Here is a 26,396-nt window from a genome sequence, read left to right on the forward strand (position 1 = left end):
GTGGTTTCAACTCAAAAATACACGTTGAAACAACTGCATCTCACCGAAAAAAAAAAAAGATAAAAAATGCTATGGCAGTGGGGTAACAATGTTTTTTTTAAGTTGACTCAACAAATAGTATTTTTACAGTGTCGATGACCTCAAAGCCCTGCCACTGTTATCAGTGTAATATTAACACAGTCAACACTCAAGAACCTCATACGCCATTACATTTAGGTTTATTGATTATGTGGTTCCTTACAAACACAGAAAATGAAGTTAGTTCTTACTTCAGCAATCTGTAGTAACCATATCTGAAAGTCTCCTGAAGCAGAACAGAGAGCACAACCCCGAAAATGAGCAGCCCTGTCTGCTGAGTGGCACTGTTCTTGTTGCTGATCTGAACTGTGATGAACCACACAAGAGAGGACAGCAACAAAGACACCAGCCAGAAGAAAGCCCTGAAACAAACACAATCATGTTAGAAATACTCTCACATATTTAAAACCCCGCTCAGAATTCTCAGCCACCTAAACCTGCTTCCCCTTTCCATCCACTGCTTGTTAAGTGCTCTTAAAGGAGAAGCTCACTCAAAAGCTGCCCTGTTTTTCAAAAGCTACACTAAATTCAAATATTGGGGGTCAGTAAGATTTTGTTTCTAAAGTTTTTTTAAACAAGTCTCACCAATGTGACTTGATCAAAAATAAACATGATCTTCAATATTTTTGTGGCAACCTTGACAAGATTTTTTCTAATATTTCTCTAAACAGAAACTTTAAAAGAACGTCATGTAAAAGTATCCGCAGTCACTTTTAATCAGTTTAATCAACCCATCCTTGCTGAACACAAGTATTAATTAAAAACAAAACTAATCTTACAGACCCCAAACCATTCGTTTAAATGCCTTACGATTTTCAAACCTCTCTTTGTATTCGATTGTTAAGGTTAAAAGTTGTATCACCTACGCCTCAGAGATCGCCTAGTGGTTTGTCTAAAGCAGCAGATGTTAAGGGCAGGACTCAGGAGCCCAGACGAAGTGCTGTATCACGGGACTCAGCCATTCACACCGGGAGATGAGAGCAGAATTTCTGCCATGATACTTACCCTGCTATGAGGAAGATCACACGCAGCGGGTCCCTGGCGATCGTAAACACGAACAAAGCGACTGCTGGCCCGAAAGCGATGAACGTACAGCCGAAAAACACCGCCACCGTCATGATGGAGCGCGGCTAACCTGCTAATTCACTCAAAAGACTGCCGCTTCACACAGATAAGTGCCCTCAGAGGCTATCAACACTCTTCATCCATGAGAGAGTCACACGGATGTTAATCGGTTCGCATAAGCAACAAACACCTAGAGTTCACGAGGCGTTTATTGAGCCAGTTTTCTTCGAAATCGGTTGAGAGGATTCAGCGATAAGCTCGAACAGTTCAGCGCAGCGTCGAAGGTTACTTCCGGCTCCTAGTCATGTGACCTCATGTATTTTCACAGTCTATCAGTTTTCTCACCTCACCCACAGAATTCCTTTTCTTACCAGCATTATTTAACCCTCCTATTGTCCTACGAACTTGACCCACATTTAAACCTATTAAAATGCTTGACTTCTTGTTTACACTACATGTCTAAATATCCCCATCAGACACATAAAATGTGTTTTTATTGTAAACGTTATTATAGAAAGCTGATTCAATTGAATATTGGCAACACACAGTAAAAAAAAATTGTGGGATTAAAATATCAAATCATGAACAATGTTTCATAGAGGTTATGCAATTTCACACTCACATAAAGTCAAATGTTAATTCATTTTAATAAGATATTGCAAACGTTCTACACAGTCATTCTTTATATTTGTATTCATATACTCCAATATTCAGTATCCATTCCACATTATGCATTTGAATGTATTGTTCTTGTCTTAACCTACATAATATAATAAATACATAACTAAAAATCCTCCTTTTCTTAATCACACAGGCACAAACACACACAACATATCAAACTGAGCACTTAACAGGGTTGTGGCTGGAAGGGATACAGCAAAAAACGATTAGATTGTGTTTCCTTAACGTCTGCAACTAACCTAAACCTACCCCTTACAATAATGCAAAAATAGTCATTATTGTTATACAATGTGTTGTACAAACATTAAGCTACATTGATGTGCGCATGCACAGTAGTTTTTGCTGTATGCCATCTAGCCTTAGCCAACTAACAGTAATATAAGCATATGGCACTGTTGTGTGACATTTTCTCTTCCTCCGTTTCAAGTATCATACTGTTTATCATCTATCAATCAAATACACAAACACATTTTAAAAAGACAATGCTATTCCAAATGATGATGAAGATCATGACGAAGATTAAAATTTGCCTGTCAGCTCCATAACAGCTATAGTTGTGCTCTGGCCAAAGATAAAAGCTCCAGTAATGACAGTCACCACACCCCACCCTGTCAAGATGGATCTGGAAGGAACAAACACAATTTGGGAAACAAAAATAAATAAAAGATAAATAAATCAATAAATATAATAATTATTGTGTAAATGGTTAAAGTAATTAAAAACTATATTTTTAGACAAACCATAAATGTAAAAAAAAAAAAAACTCACCTCATCCTGTGATTTATAGGTTCTGTCTGCATGGCAAAAATGAGGCACAGCCCTGCAAAAAAAAAAATCAGTTTGGTCAATATAATCTCACATTCTGTTTAAGTCTTTATATGTACATGCACTATCATACAACCACCCACACCCCCTCCCCCCAAAAAAAAGAATTAGCTTTTATTCAGCATAGATGCATGAAATTGATTAAAAGAAAAAGTAAATACATTTACATTAATACAAAAATTATTTTTTCTAATAAATGCTGTTCTTTTAAACTATCTATCACAGAATTCTGACAAAATGTATCACTTTTTTTCACAAAAATATTAGGTAGCACACAGCAGTTTTTCGGCTTTGATAATAATATGAAATATTTCTTGACCACCAAATCAGCATATCAGAATGACTTCGCTGAACACTGTGAACACTGAACATTCAGCTTTGCCATCACAGGAATAGATGACATTTTAAAATAGAAAAGAGCTCAATTGTAATAATATTTCACAGTTTTTACTGCAGCTGTGGTGAGTATAAGATAACTCTTACCAAGCCTAAACTTTTAATCAGTAAGATATGTATGAATGCTTGTGTGTTGGTGAAATTGTAATTATTTAATTGAGTGTCTCACCAGGAAAAATAAATATAAAGAATGCACTAATTCCCCCGATTACGCTGATGACCTCACTCATATCTGGTACATATATGGCGATGAGGAGAGTCACGGTGATCCAGAGAATTGTTAGAATCAGACGGCACCGACTCTCAAACACAGATGTAATTATGGCCCGTCGTTCCCAAAAGCGCAATATCTGTGTTAGAATCACTGACCTGTGAACAAGACGCAATCATTGACACATGAGTGTGTGTACACACTGTGTGTGTACAGTGAGCTATTCACATCTATTTGTGGTTAATGGTACCTTCCCAGAAGCAGTATTATAGGATAGATGGTGATGATCGAAATACCAAACAGCAGCCTAGCAATAATCATCACTACATCATTTCCAGGATATGACATCAAGATATCTGAGGCTACTTCCCGTCCAAATGTGAGAAAACCAAACACACCTGCCATATTGTAACAAAGTGTCAGTCTCTCCATTTAAACTCACTGGAAAATATTTATATAGATAGCAATGAGCTCTACAAATATGTCTTACCCGTGAGAGTATAAATAAGCAGACAGAAAATCATAGAAGTGACTGAGATGAAAACCCAATGTGTAATCTTTTTGTTTTCCATGCTGCTGTAAATAGCAATACAAGCTTCGTGACACTGTAATATAAATAAAGATTACAGTATATGAGCTTTCAGCAATCACAACTGTCAAAAGTTCAACACAGAAATTAGCAAATAGTGCACCATTAATTTAAAGCAACAATACTTTTATCTCTGCATGGGAAAAAAATATTTATTTATAATATAGAATCTGACCTGGAAACCAAAACAGATCGTAGGAACCACACTGAAGATGGATGCCCACGAGTCCAGTCTGTCACAAATAACTCACAGATATTAAACTCATATGAATAATATATACATGCACTCAACTTTATGGTTAACATGTACTTAACATATTACTCACCCTTGACTGTGCTCTGGTGTGAGGTCTGCTGTGTGCTCATCTTTTAGATAATACTTTGCGATTACGGCTACACTCAGGTATGTAGCAGCCAAAGTTCCCAATACACTGGCAATGAAACATAAAGAAACATTGAGAGATAATGATGTATACAGCAGGCTGAAGGGACAGAGGTGGGAGAGTGAGGCAAGTATGCAGTAGTTTTCACTAGAGCTCTAAATGATGGAATTATATGATTAAAAAAGATTTAGGGAGTAGCAGATACACGTGTCAGCTTTCAACACACCTGGTGTATTTCTGGATTCCGATCTCTTTGGGAATAGAGAGTGGAAGGATGATAATGAGGCACATGACAAAGAGTGCAAAACGGTGATCTGTGTACCAGTGATATGGCATCTCTCCTTCTGTATTTCCTGTCACTGTCTCATACAGAGACAGACACACTGAAACACACAGACACTTAAGTTCAAATGTATAATAGATTTCTTTGTGTTTTTGTCATGTGTATATATGCACGTTAATCTGTGCATATAATACAGTTACTCACACTGAAACATAATGTCTCATAAGGAACAATAAATGCAACTTACACTTATCCAGTTGATCCTGCACAACCACCAAAAAGGCCACAGAGATCATGAAGAGGTTGAAAACAAAGCAGATCTCACACAGATGACCAATCCTGTGTCCACACACCTCTCGTACCACATCATGATAGGTGTTCTGCCGACTGATTGATGAGGCATAGCCTAGAATGACTAACCCGCTTATTAGAAACAGCAGAGATACCTGAGAGAAAGATGTTGAACTGGGTTAAACATCACAATCTACATATTCTTTCACACGTCTAAGTAAAAGACTTATGGGCTGTTTCTTTGTTAAAAGTTCCTTCCGCATTAAATAATGTAATTTAACACATTATTTAACTCTAAAATTAGTTTAAAATACCTAACACCTTTCAATTAAAAATAGTTTTTGCTGCTTAATTTATTTGTGGAAACTATGATACACTACCATTCAAAACTTAAGTAAGATTGTAAAAAAAAGTTGATCAAAAGTGATAGCAAAGACATTCATCAAAGAATATTGAACAAAGTATCACTAAAGTATTACTAAAACTGATAATAACACTGATAATAATAAGAATTATTATTAATAACATATCACCAAATCAGCATATTAGAATGATTTCTGAAGGATCATGTGACACTAAAGATTGGAGTAATGATGATGAAAATTTTACTTTGCCATCATAGGAATAAATTACTATTAAAATATATTAAAATAGTAAATTGTATTTTTTTTTTACATTTTTTTACTTAATCATAAATGTAGCCTCACTGAATATAAGAGATTTGTTTTCAAAATCTTATTCAATGCCAGTACTGAATGCAAATTGTATATTAATACATAAAAAAATATCTCTAAGGGTGATTAATGTCACACAAATGCGTGTACAGCAAAATGTATACAAGTAGGCTAATCAGTGATTTAAAGATAAACTTTCACAATAAATAAATAAATAAATTAAATTAAATAAGTTTATTTGCTGGTCACTCAGCTGGATGGCCAATTGTTGTCCTAGCTTGACAAGCTGGTTTATACCTTTGCAAGTGCTCTAGTGCAAAAATGACTCATCTACACCTTCAGAAATACAACGCACCATCTCCACACTGATGGCCGTGTTCACGCCGCCAGCCTTCTCAAAAGCCCAAGGGAAGTTCAGGAGTCCCGCGCCGAGGGCTGATTTAAGCATGATGAAAATGGCCCCAAACGATCCAAGTCGCGGGACGTCCGAGCCCCGCGCAGGTTTGGATAGCAGACTGATGCTGCGTATACTCTCCCGGGCCAGTTCCTCCATGCTCAGTTCGAAGCACAGTTCTAAAGTTCTGTTGTGTTCTAACACGAAAACGATCTAAGAAGCTTCCCTCAGTAAAATTGGATTGTTATGACCAAAGCATCCGCACTTCTGTACAATCTCCGTTCAGTTTAGTAATGCGAATGAGGCTGTCTCAAGTAAGACCCCTTAAAAATGTCATCCCAGGGTGAGAAATATTGTAAAGACCTGCTAGCGTTTGTAATGATGGGTTTCGAGTCTTAATGATTGCTTTCCTATATATGCACGTTGGGAGAAATTTGCAGCTGATTTCACACAGGAGCGACTACTTCAGCTTCCTTGTCAAACGAGACTCTCGTTTTATCTTGAACAGGAGGAATTCAGTGTTATTTTCTCAAGTGAAGCGCACTGGTAGCCTAATTTAATTAGTGCTCGTCTCGCGACCCTGTTCGAGCCATTTGAACAAACATTCATTTTAGGGCTTGCTGGCACGTGCCAGTTAAAGGGACTAACTCAGTTTGTTTGTGAACTTTCATTTCTTTGCTTTGTTTTTTTCCAATACATATTATTCGGATTTATAAATCATATTAATTTTATTTATTAATGATGTGGAAGCTCTTTTATTTTTTGAAAAGGCCATGGATTATCCGATTACAGATATAATAGCCTATTCATAAGAGATGATGTCTACATTTATATTATAAAATATTACATCTGGCTGTAAAACGTAATGCAAATGTAATGTAAATATATATTTTTTTCTGTGTAAGCCTATTACATTCACATAAAATGTAGCAACCTACAGGAGCCAGAGGCTATTCGGGAACAAGCAGATTACATTTAGTAGACGCTTTTATCCAAAGCGATTTACAAATGAGATAAGCAATCAAAAACAACAAAAAGAGCAATGATACATAAGTGCTATAAAAAAAAAAAATCACCGTTAGCTTAAACACAGTACAGGTAGAGGTCTTATATATACATATATATATATATATATATTAAACCCATCTCTTCCATCTTTATTTGACCCTCTAACTTTAACACCCACAAATATTGGCACCCTTGGCAAATATGATCAAAAAAGGCTGTGAAAATTAATCTGCATTGTTAATCCTTTTTATTTTTTATTTAACAAAAAATTCATCAAGTAGGCCTATATTCCCATTCACAATTTTGAGCACTCCAGCATGATTATAAACATGAAATTATCCAGCCATTGCTTCCTGTTTCACAGAAATATAAAGTGGAGGGAAAACAAAGCCCAAATGCCCTTAATCATCCATCACAATAAGAAAAACCAAATAATATATTTCTGATGTGCAGCAAAAGATGATTGAGCTTCACAAATTGGTGAAGTGGCTTTAAGAAAAGAGCTAGAGCAGTGACAATTCCCATTTCCACCATCAGGACAATAATTAAGAATTTCTAATCAACAGAAAATGTTAGAAAACTGCCTGGAAGAGGTCGTGTGTCTATATCGTCCTAATGCACGGTGAGGAGGTCAGTTTGAGTGGCTAAAGACTCTCCAAGGATAACAGCTGCAGAATTGCAGAAAATAGTTGAGTTTCTGGTTCAGAAAACCTTTAAAAAAAATTGTCAAACAGAACCTACATCAACACATGTTGTTTGGGAGGGTTTCAAGAAAAATTCTCCTAGCTCAACCAAAAACAAACTAAAGCATATTCAGTTATCAGACACGACTGGAACTTCAAATGGGACTGACTTCTGTGATCAGATGAAACTAAAAATGAGCTTTTTAGCAGTAAACACTCAAGATGGGTTTTGTGAAAACAGGGATAAAAAGTACCCCATGTGTACAATGAAATATACAGCTGTTTTTTTTTATTTTGTGGGCCTATATTTCTGCTGGAGGTCCTGGACATCTTGTTTAGACACATGGCATCATGGATTCTATTAAATACCAACAGATAAAAAATCAAAAAGTGACTGACTCTGTTAGAAATCTTATAATGGGCTACGTTTGGATCATTCAACCGTACAATAATCCAAACACAAACCTCAAAAACAACACCGAAATGGGTCACTGAGCTCAAAACCAAGCTTCTGCTATAGCATTTTCCAGTCCTCTGACCTGAACCCTACAGAAAATGAGAGGAGTGAACTGAAGAGGAGAAGCTGGGAATCTGAAAGGTCTGGAGTGATTCTGGATGAAGGAATGGTCTCTGATCTCTTGTCAGGTGTTCTCTAACCTCATCAGGCATTATAGGAGACAGTTTTGAGCTGTTAAACTGGCAAATGGAGGTTTAAAAAATTATTCAATAAAAGGGTGTCCTTAATTGTGGCCAATGTGTATTAGAGAAAAACATTAATTTCATAATGATATTTCCCCCCATTTTAAATTCTTATTATCCAATGAAAGGATACATTTTTGTGAATTTTTCAAATAAAACATAAAAAGGATTAACAATGCAGATTAATTTTCACAGCCTTATTTGATCATATTTGCCAAGGGTGCCAATATTTGTGGGCATGACTATACACACACACACACACACACACACACACACACTTGTATAATAAATAAAAAGAAAATAGAATACAAAAAGATTAGAAAGGTAGTTAGATTTATTTTATTTTTTTAAAGAATAGAATTAGAATATTGAGTGCTAAAGTTAGAGGGTCAAATAAAGATGGAAGAGATGAGTTTTAAGCCGATTCTCAAAGATGGCTAAGGACTCAGCTGCTCAGATTGAGTTGGGCAGGCCATTCCACCAGGAGGGAACATTTAATTTAAAATTCCTTAAAGTGACTTTGTGCGTCTTTGGGATGGCACAATTAAGCGACGTTCATTTGCAGAACACAAGCTTATAGAGGACACATTAGTCTGAAGTAATACATTTAGATATGTGGGTGCAGAGTCAGTGGTGGTTTTGTAGGCAAACATCAATGTCTTGAATTTTATGCGAGCAGCTATTGGTAGCCAGGGCAAATTGATAAACAGAGGTGTGACGTGTATTCTATTCGGCTCATTAAAAAAATGTATCTTGCTGCCACATTCTGGATTAATTGTAAAGGTATGATAGAACTGGTTGGAAGACCTGCCAAGAGAGCATTGCAATAGTCCAGCATGGACAGAACAAGAGCTTGAACAAGGAGTTGTGCAGCATGTTCTGAAAGAAAGGGCCTGATCTTCTTGATGTTGAATAAAGCAAATCTGCAGGACCGGACAGTTTTGGCAATGTGGTCTGAGAAAGTCAGCTGATAATCAATCATATCTCCAAGGCTTCTAGCTGTTTTTGAAGGAGTTATGGTTGATGTGCATAACTTGATGGTGAAATTGTGATGAAACGATGGGTTTGCTGGAACCATAAGCAGTTCTGTCTTGGCAAGGTTGAAGGTGATGGTCCTTCATCCAGCAAAAAATGTCTGTTAGATAAGCTGAGATGCAAGTAGCTACCATCGGATCATTAGGATGGAATGAAAGTTAGAGTTGAGTGTCATCAGCATAGCAGTGGTATGAAAAGCAATGTTTCTGAATGACAGAACCTAATTATGCCATGTATAAGTGGTCCAAGAACTGAGCCCTGAGGCACCCCAGTAGTTAGATGTTGTGACTTGGACACCTCACCTCTCCAAGATACTTTGAAAAACCTATCTGATAAGGAAGGCTCAAACCACTGAAGTGCGGTTCCTGAGATGCCCTTTGCCAGTAGGGTTGACAGGAGGATCTGGTGGTTAACCATGTCAAAAGCAGCGGACAGATCAAGCAGGATAAGTACTGAAGTTTTGGATTCCGCTCTTGCCAGTCTTAGGGCTTCAACAACTTTGAGCAAGGCAGTCTCAGTTGAATGTCCACTTCTTAAGCCAGATTGGTTGCTGTCAAGGAGGTTGTTCTGTGTGAGAAATGCAGAGTCTTGGTTGAACATAGCCCGTTAAAGTGTTTTTGCAATGAAAGGAAGAAGGGAAACTGGTCTATAGTTCTCTAAAAGAGATGGGTTGAGGGTGGGTTTCTTAAGTAGTGGAGTAATACGAGAGTATCTAAATGATGAGGGAAAAACACCCTGGAGGGATGTGTTAATGATGTGAATGGAATTACAAGTAGGCCTACTTACATTTTGGAATATGATTAGTTCACTAAAGCAAAGAAATGAAGGTTAGGCTATAATAGCCTAGTTTGTGAGTTTCTGAACTTCCAGAGCTAGTTATATATACAGGCATACAGATATGCATTCAGGAAGTCTGAATAAATATTTTCTTGGGTGGTTTTAAAAAAAAATGAATAATACGTTGCAATAAATAACTTTGAATTGACACGTAGGCCACACATCCCAAAGTGCCATACCTCGAAGTCTCGCGGGACGTCACGCCTATCCGACAGATGGCGGCAGAACACAACTAGCAGAATCCTGTCGCATTTGATTTCACGAATAAGACCTGAACAGTTGTTGTTTATACTTCACGTGGGTTTAGTTGAAATGCCAGTTGATACAAAACGTATCCGTGGACCGGAGGAGTCGCAGTCCCCACTGCTCTTTCTTTCCCCAGGCAAACTTCCCGAGGCCAGCAGCAGACAAGGCGTCCGGGGGAATGGGGACGTGCGGCCATTATTTCTTAATTCCACAAGTATTGCTGGTTATGTATGCAGTAAGTATGATTGCAAATAAATAAAACATGCAGTTCACAAGGCATAAAAAAAACTAGATGCATTTTGAAACTGATGCTTTGTTGTAGTAGTAACCTTTAATCAAAACATTTGCCACAACAGATGGTTTATGAAATCCCTGATTGACTCACAAATGTGACAGTCGAAACAGTGCACTGAATTAATTTTGATTGTGTTATGAACTAAATAAAACAGATGAAAGGGGCCAGAGTAAAACAGTACAAATACAAAGTAATTTAAAAACTGGCACTTCTGGAATGAATATTCAAATATTAAAGTGCTTGGATTTTTAGTATGTTTTGGCAAACAACTTACAAAATTACATTAAAAAAAAGATGGCTAAATGTGTCTAATTCTCTAGTAAAACAGACCTGTTGTAAGATTGCTCAAGTAAATCATAGTGCAAACTGTAGAATTTATTTTAACGTATATATTGCATAATTATGCCTACATTACTATGTAATACATGTTAACTGTTTATATCACAGCATGCAGGCTAATGTATGACTTAGATTGTGTGTTTAATCCCTGCACTGCACTCTGTGAGGCTCTCAAGCACGTTTCAATATAATGTTTGTAATTTCTGATCGGCTTGCGATTCTCATTGGAATGCCATAATAACCGGTTCCAGGGGTCACGTAGACCATAGTGTGTTCAGAGACACGGTAGAGTCCACAGAAAAACGGATTCATCAGGAATGCCAGGATGGTGAGGGGGAAGAGCTGACCAGCGTGTGTGTGACCTACACAAAAGCAAAAGGGAGTTCAGTAGAGGACAGAAGTTAAGCTTTAGCAGCATACTGCTAGATTTTCACTTTACAAAAAACTGATATTTACAGACCTGAGAGTACCAGACTGATGTCTGGTCGTTGCTGGAGGGCCTGTTTGGCAGCATGAGGCTGATGTGCAAGAAGAATAATGGGACTCTCTGCACTGCAGCCACTAAGAGCTTTCTCAACATCCATGCCATGGCCTGGGTATCTTTTAACCAAAGTAACACCATGAACATGAGCCCAGTACAATGCACACGATTTACATCGATTTGTATTTATTCAAATGAGCCTGACAATATCATCACTGTGGACTGACCGTAGCATGCGGGCCTCAAGGTCATCAATACCAGCAAGGCATATCCAGTCTTGAGTTTGTTCAGGACGAAACACTTTTGCATGGCTGTTGTGAAGAGCCTGAATCCCCATTGAGTGCAAGAGCTCAAACCAGCCTTCAACATCGTTAGTGTAGTAGTCATGATTGCCTGAAAGTCACATGAACATAAGTGTATAGATGTGCACAAATGTTTATTTACACCCTTATGGCAAACCGCTAACAAAGACAGACCTGTGGCAAAATAGGAGCCGAGTGGAGCCTTCATCTGTCCCAGTGGTTCTGCAGCAGTCCTCAGTCGATTCACCTGAGAGTCAGTCAGGTCACCGACAATCACCACCACATCTATAGCAACAAACACAAGGAGTAAAGTTCAATATCAGGTACAGGTAAAAAGGACAGTCCACTCCCAACAGAATGCATGTACTTTGTTCTGTTGAACATGAAGATTATATATATATATATGTGTGTGTGTGTGTGTGTGTGTGTGTGTGTGTGTGTGTGTGTACACACGCAGTGCAAGTCAAAGGGAATGAATACAACAGGGGAAAGGCAGTCCTACAGGTTTGGAATGACATGAGTGTTGGTAAACGATGGGAAATTTTTTTTTTTTGGGTGGACTATCCCTATAACATTTTAAAGATCGTAGTGACAGATAGTATATAATGTATAATTGTAATTACCTGGGTTCAGCTCATTCACCATATTAACAATGCGCTGCAGTTTGGAGCGGCCTATTGTAGGTCCCAGATGTATGTCGGACAGAAGCACCAACCTGAGCCCGTTCAAAGACTCAGGGAGCTTCTCTACTGGGATCTCCACCTCGACTACTCGTGGAGGCTGTGCTGCATTTACCAACCCATACACTGCCAGTACTGCCGTTACTATCATTGCCAGAACTATATGACTGACTGATCCGCTCGCGACAGCATCCTCTCCTCCTCCTCGGCTTCGGGAGAGAAGCCTGCGGAGGCGTTTAAGGCAGCCAAAAACGAACAGGAAGAACAATAAGATGACATAAATGCCCAAACAGGAGAAACTCAGTAATGATAACCAGTGTGGCTCAGTGTCCACGAGGAAAAACATGCAAAGGTAGCTCCCGTGCACCAGAGTAAGAAACAGCAGGACGAGAAGACGCCAACATCTCTGCGGGACAGAATGTGCACCTCTGGATCCGCACAGCCGTCGAGCCACGCGTTTCCAAATGTAGAGAGAGCCGAGGAGCAGCAGGGAGTTGATGAAGAGGACAAACTGAACGCGAAACAACGATGCGCGAGTGTTTTTGTCAACCTGCTCTGAGATTAACGTTCTGGATGTAAGCATAGAGAAAAAAACGACTCCCGATGCGATTCCTACTTTCCACTCGGTGGAGAGGCGCCTGAATCCAAACATACTGACCGGCACGTGCACAGTCTGTGGCAACTATACTGCGGTCATTCTTATAAGAGCGATAAAAGAGTTTCCGATACTTGTCAATTCACGGTCCATTCTAGTAATAAAAATAGCGAGTCATTCTCTCACCTGTGAGAGAACAACACAAATCTACTTCCGTAGACAAAGACGAGCGATGGCTGCTATGATAACACCATGAAGAATACTGTTGTGATTCGCGGTTTCCGACTAGAAAGGTCATACAAACATTGCTACATACTTAAACTATATAAACGTCCACTATATAATTCGCAATCGTGCTAAACAAATTAAACACGTCCGTCATTTGACAGGGTCTACTACTTCTGGCCTTTCTGAGTGACAGGTGTGTGCGGTAATATCATTGGCTCGTCACATTGCAGAGGCGTGGCTAATGTTACGCTCTAATTCTGATTGGAAAGGATCTCAGGATTATTAACACTAATATTTTGAGTAATTTAGGCCTATTTGCAACTTATTTATACTAAAAAACATTTCCAATTACCTTATAAACTATTAATAAGCAGCAAATAAGGAGTTAATTGAGGCAAAAGTCATAGTTAATGGTTAGTTAATAGTGAAAACTCGACCCTAAAATAAAGTGTGACCCTAAAAACATTATCACCTCAGAATAGGCTAGGCTGTTTGCTACTTTTATAATAAACCAGCACTCAATTTCTGTTCATTTTCATTGAAATTTTGAAGCTGTTAATTTCGCTAGATCAGATAACTCATGAGTTTGATTATGTGATACAACAAAACATTTGTATTTAATTATAATGATGATAAAAATATTAATGGGATAACTTTATATACACCCAAATTAGAAATTCTTGAACGAAAAATGTCAGGTTGTCTTTCTTAAAAAGATATAGACAGGAATAAAAATGTAAAGATTGGTGTGTGTAAGTGCCACTGAAGTGGAGATATATGACTCAATTTTGGAGAAAAAACTTATTTTTGAAAACGGACTTTAAAAATATGTAGCCCTACTGTAATTTAAATATATTGACACAAATATATAAAGTGCTATAAAAGAAAAAAGACCGAAATCAAAAAATTGACATGTATGAAATGTATGAAAAAACTTGTTTTTGGCTGCAGTGTCTCCCCTTAATGTCACACCTAATACTTAATACTCACACCTCTGGTTTCATAAGCTTAGTCCCAGACTAAAATGTAAGTCTGAGCTGTTCCAAGGGAAAGAATCTTGAACTGACTGATCTTAAAATATGTCAGTAAACTTTTTTTGTCTTTCTAAGGCATGTTCATAAAAATTACTTGAACTATGGCCTAGACCTGGCTTGTGAAACCAAGCCACAATTTCAAATGTATACATGCAAAACTGCATTTAAATTGTGGGAATGGTCCCTCACAAGGGGATCATAATATATTAATTATCTTGGCACCAATAAGTTTGAACCCCCTGGTCAAACTAAAGCAGAAAGCACACACTTTATATATATTAATGAATGTTCATAAGCATAACACCTTGTAACATTGTCCTGTAACATTGGCAGAATTCTACAAATTTGTGTTTCTTTATTGGCAACGGCAACGGGATGGTCAGTTTTTACAATTTATGCATTCTATTATTTTGTATATTGTGGTGTATTTGTGTACGTGAGCTATTACAGATGTTAACGTTTTTAAACTACATGTATCCTGGAAGTATGGATGAGAAATAACATTAAAACTCAAAGGAAATCCTTTAATTTAATCAATAATCACAACAAATGCGGGAGTACACGAAAGGTTGGTTTTATATCATTATCATTATTAATGGAGCACAGTGTTGCAGCACATATCACAGATTTTCATTTGGAGCAGTGTGTGTCGCACGATTTCTCCTTGTCCTTGCATGCGCTCTCGCAGTCCTTTGTTCCCTTACTGCAATCAGATGGACAACTGCCGCAACCTACCGGGTCGAAAAGGAGGAAATGATTTAATTCTGTAGAATCATGTTTAATAATCCAAAGTATTAGTTATTCGACTCACTTTTCTTGCTATGTGCGCACTTGCAGTTGGTGCATTTGCAGTTTTGCCCGCAGTTGCAAGATCCAGCTACAGCACAAACAGATGGTATTTTACATTTCCCGAAGATGAGTGCGCGAGTCACCATATATTTTCTTGCTAATTACTTAATTACACATGTTTGGTATATATACTTACATTTAGAACAGTCACACTTGTCCATTTTGGCACGATAATTCCAATTAATGTACGATGTTTTCGTGGAAAGATCTGGTAGAAATAAATGGAACCGCTCCTTCGTGCGTCACAATCACGTCAGAACGTCATGTGAAATGTGTGAGCGCAGTGATGGATGAATTTGGGATCTAATTCAGTATTACGTTGGCATCAGATACAGATAAAAGTAAAGGCAGGCATAATATAATTCTTATATTTCAAACTGATTTTATTTTATGTATTTATATACGCAGTCCAGTTCTTAATAACTGCAGGTTAAACTAGACTAACCATGTTAAACTAGGAATAAATCAGTACACAGCCAGTAGTTGGTGCTGAAGTGTTTTCTTTTTTTAATGTAAACATTTCATTGGTCGGTCAGAACACTAAACCCAGCAGTACAGGTCAGTATGACCCCAAGGGAGGAAAAGAGGACATTCAATGCACCAAAAAAAAAAAACCTTCCACAGCAGAGAAAATGAGGAACAAAAATCTGGGTTAAGTAACAGGACATGGTTGAATAAAGAGTGTGCATGCATTACACACGCGCACACTTTTGTACACACTCTCACACGTCATTATGTCTTCAGTTAAAGAGACTGGGATAAAAAGAAGCAATAGCTCAATCGTCCAGTAATTCAGTTATATATGAATCCGAATTACTATCTCAAAGGGGTACTCCACCTCAAAATTAAAATTTGGTCATTAATCCATTACCCCCATGTCATTCCAAACCTGTAAAAGCTTAGTTCATCTTGGGAACACAATTTAAGATATTTTGGATGAAAACCGGGAGGCCTGTGACTGTCCCATTCACTGCCAAGTAAAATACACTGTCAAGGTCCAGAAAAGTATGAAAGACAGAATAGTCCATCTGCCATCGGTGGTTCAATCTGAATTTTATGAAGTGACGAGAATACTGTTTGTACATAAAGAAAGGAGACAATTTTTGAATAAAGTCATTATTTTTGTTTTCTTTGTGTACAAACAGTATTCTCGTCACTTCATAATGTTACGGTTGAACCACTGATGGCAGATGGACTATTCTGACGATGTCTTTCATACTTTTCTGGACTTTTACAGTGTATTTTACTTGGCAGTGAATGGGACAGACACAAGTCTAACAGTTTTCATCCAAAATATCTTAAATTGTCTTCCAAAGACAAAGTTTTTATGGGTTTGGAATGACATGGGGGTAAGTGATTAATGACAAAATTTTCATTTTGGGGTGGAGAATCCCTTTAATATTTATGCTGCTCTCCATCTAAAGTCTGTAAGCTAGTATGTTTGTATTCCTAGCCAGACACTGATAGGGTGCACAAAGTGTGGGGCGATACAAAATATGTAAATAGTTATATAAATAATTAAACTACAGAATAATTTATACAGAAATGAACAACTGAAAAGATTTGGAACTATTTGTGCTCATGTTGAGTGAGAATGTTGTCAACATCACACTTTGTAAGAGGCTTCATTTGCTGAAAGGCATTTTATTGCACAGCCTGAAGCCAGTGAGCAGAGACCCAAAAAGGGGTGATGCCAGGTCCCAAACAACTTTGGACTTAAGAGCTGCCCCTGGACAACATTCAGTTTCTGAAATGACATTCAGCTCTTCTAAATGATTCACGATATATCTTGCTCTCAGTCACTCAATATTTTTAGACCTTTAGCCTGCAAGAGTCACTGATCCTTCTGGGACTCTGAGATCATTTTATTAGATTATGCCAGCACTTAGAAGTCTTTTACACAGCAGAGAACCTTTGTGTGTTATCAACTGGCAAACACTCTCACTCGTTATGACTTCCACTCACACACATGCACTCAGGCTTAAAGCATCTACGCCCGACCAAACACTAATATTTTTACTATACATGCAAACCCATACAGTATTTACTCCAGCAATTTACTGACAAACTACATAGGAAAATAAGGTATAAATATTCTGAAAAAAAGACAAAAATTGATAGAGTGAAATTAAATAAGGGAGTGCCTTGGCCAAAATCACAGGGGTGTCAGTTCAGTCACTTGTTACCATTTCGAAGGGTAACAAGGGGAGTCGGTGCTCAGTAGAGGCCACAACCACGCAGGTTATTGGCGATGATGATGTCAGTGACAGCATCAAAGACCACTTGGATGTTTCCTGTGTCTGTAGCGCAGGTTAGATGACAGTAGATTTCTTTATTAGGAGAGCGATTTTTACTTTCAAACTGAACCTGTATATATGAAGTAGCGGCTTCGAATGTATTTGGGCCTGCAGGAAAGATGAAGAGATGATGGACTTAGTTTTTCTATTTTATATCTGTAAATTTCTTATGTACATGTGTGCATAGCTTTTGTACCTGTGTATTCTGGGAAGCAGATAGTCAGTGGAGATTTTGAAATCTTTTCTCCAAAAAGATCCTTCTTATTTAGGAAAAGGATGATGGATGTGTCAACAAAGAACTTATTGTTACATATAGAGTCAAAGAGCGTCAGAGACTCATGCATACGGTTCTGCAGAGAAGAAAGAAAAATAAGGTTATCAAACACATTTTAGACTTACATTTTTAGACTGCATAATTAGCAAACTTTTAAAATCTATTTCTCATTATATTACATTTTATTATATTTTTGTCACAGAGTCAACAACATCCACAGCACCAGAACCCTACACTCCGCCCACAGTCACAGAGTTCTGATCACCTGCACCTGTCACATCCAATCAGCACAGACTATATAAACCACTCACATCAGTTCACTGTTGTCTGGTCTCGTTGTTCCTAACTGAAAGCTTTCCAACCACTTACTTGCATGGACTTACCTTCTTTCATCCGATATTCTGCATCCAACCTCAGAACCCAGCTCACCAACACCAGTTCATCCAAACCTGCTAAGATCAGACTGTTATTCACTGAAATACCTCAGTTTTGCTCTGTTGACCAATCACTCACCTGCTATCCACGTCTATCTGTCAAAACCTGCAATAAACATTTTGTTTGGATGACCTTGTTGCCTTCTGTTTTATGACAGAAGACCAGACCAAACAAGCAATGTTCCAGCGATGCACATAACCCTGTCAACAATCCTTTTGCTTACTTGGTTCAAGCTCTCCGTCAAGCACTTAAACCACCCGTCACCACTTCTTCACTGTCTGCCTCTGCCAGTGGACTGACCAGTGAGCTACTCAGGAGAGGCGAAGGATTGCAGCGGATTCCTAGGGATTCCTGCTACAAATTGAAAATGCAGCCGCGTCTATTTGCCAACAATCGTCACAAAATTGCATAGATAATTTCCTTGTTATCTGGACGAGCTTTGCAGTGTCAAATGTGGGATGCAAATGGACCAGCTATTAACTCACTGATGGCATTTACCATGCATTTTAAAGACATCTGACAGACCGCTAGGACTTTCTTTATGCATGATCAACTCTACCGTCACCATCAAGGGAGATCTTCGGTTTCAGTTTTGCACTCTGGCAGCCGTCAGACCTCCATGCTCAGCAATGAGTGCAATCCATATAACACCTTGAATCCTAGATTGCCTGTTCAGATGTTATTCTGATAACTTCCCGTCAATTTATTTAAGTGAAATAGATTTCAACACCATTCTCTGATGACCATGGTTATCAGAACATGCCCCCCTTGTGAACTGGAAAACCAGTGAGGTGCAACAATGAAGTTAGAACTTTTTGGCTAACTGTATCAGGATTGTATCAAGTTAAAAGAACAACCTTCAAGTCTGTTAAACATAAATCAAGTGAAGTGAAGTGAAGTGACATTCAGCCAAGTATGGTGACCCATACTCAGAATTTGTGCTCTGCATTTAACCCATCCGAAATGCACACACACACACACTGTGAGCACACACCCGGAGCAGTGGGCAGCCATTTATGCTGCGGCGCCCGGGGAGCAGTTGGGGGTTCGATGCCTTGCTCAAGGGCGCCTAAGTCGTGGTATTGAAGGTGGAGAGAGAACTGTACATGCACTCCCCCCACCCACAATTCCTGCCGGCCCGAGACTAGAACTCACAACCCTTCGATTGGGAGTCCAACCCTCTAACCATTAGGCCACGACTTCCCCCGATTCCCACGACTTCAACTCATTCTTCCTCTCATGTCGATGTATGCTCCATGTACATTTAGACTCCTGACAGCTCCAAACCACAAAAAGATTCCTCCAGAACATTGGACGTTCCAGGATGTCTTCAAAAAGTAACAGGCAACCAAACTACACCCACATTTGCAATGGGCCTGTACGATCGATCTGCTGCCTGGGGTTACATTTACACCTGGCAAAGTCTACCTCGTTGTCCGTCCCAGAACAAAAGGCCATAGAGGAGTTTATCAAGGACGCTTCTCAAGCAGGAACCACTTCCCCTGCCACTTCAAGTTTCTACTTTGTGGGAAAGAAGGACGGAAGCTGCTCTCAACTCCCAGATAAGCTCATCTATTCCTGAAACCAGGCCAAACATCGCCAACATGTGATGCAGGTCCTACAGAAACTTAGAGAATTCCACATGTACCTCAAGCTCAATAAATTCGAGTTCCACTGTGAAACTGTCCATTTCCTTGGCTATGTAATCAACCAACACAGCATTCACATGGACCAGAGGAAGGTACAGGCAGTAGAGAATTTCCCACAATCCATATCAATCAAGGAACTACAATGCTTCTTGGGGTTTGCAAACTTCTACAGGAAGTGCATCAACAAGATCTGCTCACCTTTAACCTCCTTGATGAAACATGGGGCCAAGTCTCTGCACTGGAACTCTGATGCAATCAACGTGGGGCCAAGCCTTCTGTGTCTCTCATACCCAAGTGCTTCCCAATCCAGAACTGCTCTTAGTCATCAAGGTTTATGCATCCACTAGATGTTTTGTCTCAGCAGCAGGGTGAGCCTCCCAAACTGCATCCATGTGCCAAGAAGCTGTCCCCCACATAGCGCAACTATGACAATGATAACCGCAAAATGCTGGCCATCAAACTTGTCTTAGAAGAGTAGCACCGATGGCTAGAGGGAGCTAAACATCCTTTTGATGGCATCACTGACAACTGTAATCTTGATTATCTTCCTGGAAGAAACTCATGCACATACATCACTGGGCTCTGGACACCCAGGCAGCCAGCAAACCCTCTCCCTCATTAGCAATCACTACTGGTGGCCCAATATGGCCCAGGTCTCCTGATTTGTCAAAAGATGCTTAGTCTGTGTCCATATCCAAGGTCCCTTGCCACCTACCTGAGGAAAAGCTGGTCCCTCTTCCTTTACATAACAGGGCATGGTGACATATTGGAGTTGATTTTATCCTTGACACACCTTTTGCGGCTTCTCACACATGTCCTCTTCATTGTAGACTGCTTCTCCAAAGTGTGCAAATTGATTAATTTGAAAGGACTACTCACTGCTTTGAAACAGCTGGAAGAGGGTTTTGTCATTTTGGAATCCCAAAGATATCTTCTTTGTCCCTGAACCTCTTTTCATCTCCCGAGTGTGTAATGCCTTATTCCAGTTACTCTGAGTCACTGTCAACTTAATATCAGGATATCATCTGCAGTCCGGCGTCCAGACTGAGAGAAAGATGCAAGAAATTGAGAGATACCTGCGATCTTATTATCATAAACATCAAGACAGCTGGAGCCGTTAACTTCCATGGGCCGAATATGCACAGAACTCCCTGCTTCAAGCCACCACCGGATTAAAACCCATCCAGTGTATACTCGGCTATCAACTGCCCGTGTTTCCCTGGTAAGGTGAGCCTTCTGATGTTCCAGCTGTCCACCATTGGTTCCAGGAGAGCAAGTGTGTTTAGGACTCAGCTCACATCAACATGCAGAGGGCAGTTCAGAGCCAGAAGAGCCAGGTTCGACGCTAGAAGATCAGCAACACACCAGTATCATCCAGTACAGAAGATCTGGCTCTCAACCAGCTACATCCTTCTTCGACTGATCTGTCCCTACTACGTCCATCCATTCACAATCCAAAGGCAGATCAATGAATTCATATAGAGGCTTAACCTTCCTCCTCACTACAGAATTTCACCATCTTGTCATGTATCCCTGTTGAAACCATATACTAATTCTCTTCTTGTTTCCTTTACAGGGTCTGGTGCTGATGATGTACCTCCTCCTCCTCCAACAGATTCTTCAGATGAGAACATTTACAGAATCAACATCACCCTAGACTCCCGATGATGGGGCTGCCACCTAGAGTACCTCGTAGCCTAGGAGGGGTTCGGCCCAGAGTAAAGATCTTGGTTTGCCCATGATGACAGAGTAGTCCCATCTCTGCTTCTTGAATTCCTTACACTCCACCTACTCGTTTACAGTAACCAGAGGTCTGATTACATGCACCTGTCACATCCAATCAGCACAGACTATATAAACCACTCACCTCAGTTCACTGTTGTCTGGTCTCGGTGTTCCTACCTGAATGCTACCCCACCACTTACTTGGATGGACTTACCTTCTTCCATCTGATATTCATCTAGATCCAACCTCAGAACCCGGCTCACCAACACCAGTTCATCCAAACCTGCTAAGAGCAGACTGTTATTCACTGAAATACCTCAGCATTGCTCTGTTGACCAATCACTCACCTGCTATCCACGTCTATCTGTCAAAACCTGGAATAAACCTTTTGTTTGGATGATCCTGTAGCATTCTTCTGTTTCATGACAATCATATTTTATTATATACATATATATATATATATATATATATATATATATGTATATATATTGGTGATTCAGATCAATTTCAGGTTGACTGTCAAAGGATTGTTTTAGAGAAAAATGCCAAGATAGAAGAAAAAAAAACAAATTTACAATTAAATGTCATAATGTGACTATACAAGCTTTCTAATATCTAAATGATCAGGTGTAATCTGGGTGTAGTAGTTCACCGTTGTTTCGTCTTCATGGAGCATTTGGTCATATCCACTCAGTGCCACACAAAAGATAATGGCGGTCACATCCTCAAAGCAGTGAATCCATTTTTTCCTCTCTGATCTCTGTCCCCCCACATCAAACAGCCTGGGGACAAAACATCACACACTTTCAGGACATATGTGAAGCCATGTACATGCATGCGTGCACACACACAAGACATGTTAAGAAACAAAATAGGTCGACCAAAGATATCATATTTGAACGGTCTAACACACTGATAATGTGAATAAAAAAAATTATTTTCCAATTCCTTATGTCAGTTACTTACAAATAGACTTTGAGGAGAATTATTCACATCTTTTTTATTTCTGCTTTTGAACATCTAAGTAACGTTTCATTCAACAAATATTCCCAATATATTTTTATAACAATTTTCAAAAAATTTCATTTAAAATGTTTTAAATTAATTAATTATTATATTTAAAAACATTTAAATATAATATATGAGTCAAATCAGATTTGTTTTGTGATTGTTTACAATAAACACAATAAAGCAATACTATATATATATATATATTTTTTTACAATAAAGTGTCTCAAAACAAAACTACTCAGTAGATACCTAAAGTTAAGGTTCTTGAAGGAAAAATTTGTCTCAACGATGCCAGTAGTTTTGACTCTGGTTCGGAGAATATCCTGTTCAGTGGGGAGGTAATCTGGAGATCCAACGCGCTGCAAACTGTCTAGGTAACTAAAACACAGAACACCCGGGTGCATTTTAAAATCTGTATTATAATACATAATATGTATAACGCGCACATTACATTTGACAGTGACATGCTTGTTGCAGCATCTCATGTATGTAAGACAGTGGGACTCACTACTGGGCGGAGTCGTTTAGCTGATACTCTCGTGAGCGGCCAAAGCAAGATTGAGTTCCAGCATCAGTCCACAGACGCGTCATGGCAGCCAGCAGTTCTGTTGAAAATGGCTCTGTGTCTTCCATACGACTAACCACATCAAATACAAGCTTAGCATCTGCCTGTAAATGCATGCATAATGTTAGAAACATCCTGTTAAATGAATATAAGTGTAGAATGACACCCACTAAATGTTCATTGCATTGGCAACCATAATGATATTTTCTAATTCATTTGCACTAGGTGTCACTGTAGCTCAGCGCATCCTCTGAGAAGTGTGGTTTGGGTAATACAAGGTGAATTCAATCACTAGGAAAATCTAATGCAAACATTAAAGAACACTGCAAAATCAAAACAATTGTATGAAGGTACATTAATATTAGTGGAACTGCCCTGTTGTTTTCTGCCACCTTGTATTGTTTTATCAAACAAATTACATTATTAAGATGTTTGGAAAATATGGAAATATATATATAACAAAATATGGAAAATAATATACATAAAATAATACATAAATCATAATACATATAGATAATATGTTTCAGGAGAAATCAATTAAACAATTCATCTGAATGTTTAATCAAATCACACCACTTGTTTTTTTTTTTTTAATTCATTCAGCTGATCTCCAGGTCTGGCGGTAGCACTTTTAGCTTAGCTTAGCATAGATCATTGAATCTGATTAGACCATTAGCATCTCGCTCGAAAATGACCAAAGAGTTTAGATATTTTTTTCTATTTAAAACTTGGCTCTTCTGTAGTTACACAGAAAATTAAAAGTTGTGATTTTCTAGGCCAATATGGCATTTTTTCGGGCGATTTCTGTCAAACTGAGAATTGCCCCGAGTGCTCCCGTAGACTTCCATACAAAGATAATTTTTTCCTTACTGCAGGCACTGCAATGCAATCTCAATGAGTTGTGGGAGGGCTAGCCCTAATGTGTTTTCATCATCATGCGTAACCTTAACTTGTGCAATGACTGGAATCTAATCGGATTCAATGATCTATGCTAAGCTATGCTAAAAGTGCTACTGCCAGATCCAGATATCAGCTGAATGGATTAGAAAACAGTAAAACTCAACTGTTTAACTCTAGGGGAGTTGGAAAATGAGGCTATTTAAAAAAATTTTTGGAGTGTTCATTTAAATCAGTTCACAAGAGTGTTTGCATGTGATATACATACATTTCTGTCCTTGTCTGTGTACTCTATACCAAGAGTTTCCATTGCTCGCAAGATGGTGGCGAGACTCTGAATGGTGTTGCTATAGACCACAGGTTTAAACTGCTTTACATCGTCTCCAGAGAAGCCATCTTCATGGATAATCCTAATGCATACACACAACAGAGAATAGCCACTATAGAAACACAAGCACCATTCAAACAAAACAGAACTGACATTATGTGTGTGTGTGTGTGTGTGTGCTCTTGTTTTTGTGACATATCAGGACACAGTTTTGTATAATGACATGGGTATGACACAGGTATTACAAGGAGAGGGTGACTTATGAGGACATAACCAATGACCCCATTTTACAAAAACGCTTATAAATCATAAAGAATATGTATTTTTGAGAAATTAAAAATGCACAAAGTTTCCTGTGAGGGTTAGGTGTAGGGTTGGTGAAGGGGCATAGAATATACCGTTTGTACAGTATAAAAAGCATTACCACTATAGGGTGCCCCCACTGTTCACAAAAACAAACTTGTGTGTGTGTGTGTGTGTATATATATATAATGTGGCTGGAATACTTTATTCGTTTTTTTATTATAGATAATTCAACATTCTGTCTTGTAGCCTACCTCGTGTTGTATAGCCAGAGTTGTTGGTCATCTTAATATTTTAAACCACAAGTTAAAGTTTAACTATCCAATAATAAAATTACTATAATAAAAAAAGTTAAAGTGTAACTAGTAAGAGCATATTTAAAACCTTAAAATATATCCTAGGTCTGAAATATGGTTGTGTGAGCTGAGCTTTGAATTACAAAACTGCAGCGATGCTGGTGCAATATAATGAGTTTGATCTGCAAAATCATGTTTAATAATAAAACACAATTGGTCAAAACTGCCATGTAAGTTAAAAATAGTTGTATGTGTATCCGTAGTTCTGAAAATGTAAGGTTAGGTGGCATAGTCTCGGTAAATCCGTTTAATGGGCGGATAACGCTAAACGAGACTGCAGGGATCAGGCACTAAAAGCCACCCATTAAGATTAATACGGAGAAAGATTCTAATGCCTCGCGCGCTCACGCACGCACGCACACGCACGCTCTCTCTCTCTCTCTCTCTCTCTCTCTCTCTCAAGCACACACAGTCAGAGGACAAAATGAACACAATGCCTTAACGCTTAACGTGGCACAATACACAAATGCCGGACTCAGATTTAATGCACATGACGAAAGCGTTAAGGAACTTTGAAGCCCAAGCCGGCATAGACAGCGGCGAAGTAGGCTGCACGCGCGCTCTTGAAGCTGCACTACACACATGCTACTAATAACACACACACACACACACACACACACACACTCACTCACTCACAGCACTGTCTCTTGGGATGCGCTTGTGTTTCAGCACTACCACACACTGAACAGCGCGAGACAAACAGTTCCCAACCTTTAACAAATAAGAAAATGAACCGAACAGAAAAAGGCACAAAATCACTATGTTAAAACCCCGCACTTACTTCATCTGTTTGACGATGGTGCTCTTCCCCGACTCCCCTCCGCCTGCAGAGGCATAGGTTGTGTCAGTACTGTCACACACACGCACGCACACACACACACCTGCAGTATCCTTATTCAATGCACTCATTGAAAAGCTGCCAGTTGGACCTCACGACTTACCCAGAAGAAGTAATTTTACTTCTTTGGCTGCGCTTAGTCCGTCTTCCTTCAGATTTTTCTCGATCGCTTTGCTCCGGTCCAGAGCCGCGCGCTCCTCTGCACTTAACGTGCATCCCATTGCAAGACCGAGAGCCGGGGCGCGCGAGAGCTGTATCCCAAATTTCCGTCTCTGTCCCACGCTCTCTCCTCTCTCGCTTGCTCAGTCTGACGATTGTTGCTAAAGCATCCAAGCCGAATTTAGGTCAGGTACAGGCGCACACTTCGGCCTCTTGATTAGGAAGAGGTCGTCCTGCTCGCGCTCTGGTTTGCGGGTGTCTATTGGGCGGCGGCAGTGACAGCCAGCACGAGCTCATCTCATCCTGTAGTTCCCTCCTAATGCGCGCGTGCAAACCCCTCTCATCGCTCTGACGTCACACAAGGTGCAGGGCTCAGGA

General features: G+C 39.1%; 6 protein-coding genes across 6 annotated transcripts in view; 1 reads left to right on the forward strand and 5 right to left on the reverse strand.

The window, feature by feature from the left end:
- Positions 1-1,464, reverse strand: part of aph1b (APH1B gamma secretase subunit) — a 4,494-nt gene extending 3,030 nt beyond the window's left edge. The window contains exons 1-2 of the mRNA XM_052602042.1: positions 1,084-1,464; positions 270-440 (exon numbers count right to left, since the gene is read on the reverse strand). Coding sequence (XP_052458002.1) covers positions 270-440; positions 1,084-1,196 — 284 coding nt within the window. The 5' untranslated portion in view covers positions 1,197-1,464. The remainder of the gene's footprint in view (positions 1-269; positions 441-1,083) is intronic.
- Positions 1,465-1,792: 328 nt separating this feature from the next.
- slc38a8b (solute carrier family 38 member 8b) lies at positions 1,793-6,145 on the reverse strand. Its single transcript, XM_052602041.1, has 10 exons — positions 5,832-6,145; positions 4,759-4,957; positions 4,455-4,611; positions 4,172-4,276; positions 4,021-4,078; positions 3,747-3,861; positions 3,507-3,654; positions 3,215-3,414; positions 2,593-2,644; positions 1,793-2,446 (listed from the first exon to the last, which is right to left on the reverse strand). The coding sequence occupies exons 1-10, from the start codon at positions 6,027-6,029 to the stop codon at positions 2,344-2,346; spliced, it is 1,335 nt and encodes a 444-aa protein (XP_052458001.1). The 5' UTR covers positions 6,030-6,145; the 3' UTR covers positions 1,793-2,343.
- Positions 6,146-10,365: 4,220 nt separating this feature from the next.
- On the forward strand, positions 10,366-21,821 carry LOC128017004 (exosome complex component MTR3-like). The gene is made up of 2 exons (XM_052602046.1): positions 10,366-10,613; positions 21,413-21,821. Exons 1-2 carry the CDS (start codon positions 10,445-10,447, stop codon positions 21,502-21,504), a joined length of 261 nt encoding a protein of 86 aa, XP_052458006.1. The 5' UTR covers positions 10,366-10,444; the 3' UTR covers positions 21,505-21,821.
- On the reverse strand, positions 10,691-13,500 carry LOC128017002 (transmembrane protein with metallophosphoesterase domain-like). The gene is made up of 5 exons (XM_052602043.1): positions 12,419-13,500; positions 11,970-12,080; positions 11,721-11,886; positions 11,473-11,612; positions 10,691-11,374 (listed from the first exon to the last, which is right to left on the reverse strand). The coding sequence occupies exons 1-5, from the start codon at positions 13,125-13,127 to the stop codon at positions 11,184-11,186; spliced, it is 1,317 nt and encodes a 438-aa protein (XP_052458003.1). The 5' UTR covers positions 13,128-13,500; the 3' UTR covers positions 10,691-11,183.
- mtbl (metallothionein-B-like) lies at positions 14,843-15,481 on the reverse strand. The gene is made up of 3 exons (XM_052602047.1): positions 15,318-15,481; positions 15,144-15,209; positions 14,843-15,063 (listed from the first exon to the last, which is right to left on the reverse strand). Exons 1-3 carry the CDS (start codon positions 15,340-15,342, stop codon positions 14,963-14,965), a joined length of 192 nt encoding a protein of 63 aa, XP_052458007.1. The 5' UTR covers positions 15,343-15,481; the 3' UTR covers positions 14,843-14,962.
- Positions 15,665-26,331, reverse strand: LOC128017003 (guanine nucleotide-binding protein G(o) subunit alpha-like). The gene is made up of 8 exons (XM_052602044.1): positions 25,963-26,331; positions 25,803-25,845; positions 24,303-24,444; positions 23,081-23,241; positions 22,822-22,950; positions 22,214-22,343; positions 17,675-17,828; positions 15,665-17,586 (listed from the first exon to the last, which is right to left on the reverse strand). Exons 1-8 carry the CDS (start codon positions 26,078-26,080, stop codon positions 17,399-17,401), a joined length of 1,065 nt encoding a protein of 354 aa, XP_052458004.1. The 5' UTR covers positions 26,081-26,331; the 3' UTR covers positions 15,665-17,398.
- Between the last annotated feature and the right edge of the window lie 65 nt (positions 26,332-26,396).

The sequence above is a fragment of the Carassius gibelio genome, chromosome A7 (assembly GCF_023724105.1).
Source record: "Carassius gibelio isolate Cgi1373 ecotype wild population from Czech Republic chromosome A7, carGib1.2-hapl.c, whole genome shotgun sequence".
Lineage (NCBI taxonomy): Eukaryota > Metazoa > Chordata > Actinopteri > Cypriniformes > Cyprinidae > Carassius > Carassius gibelio.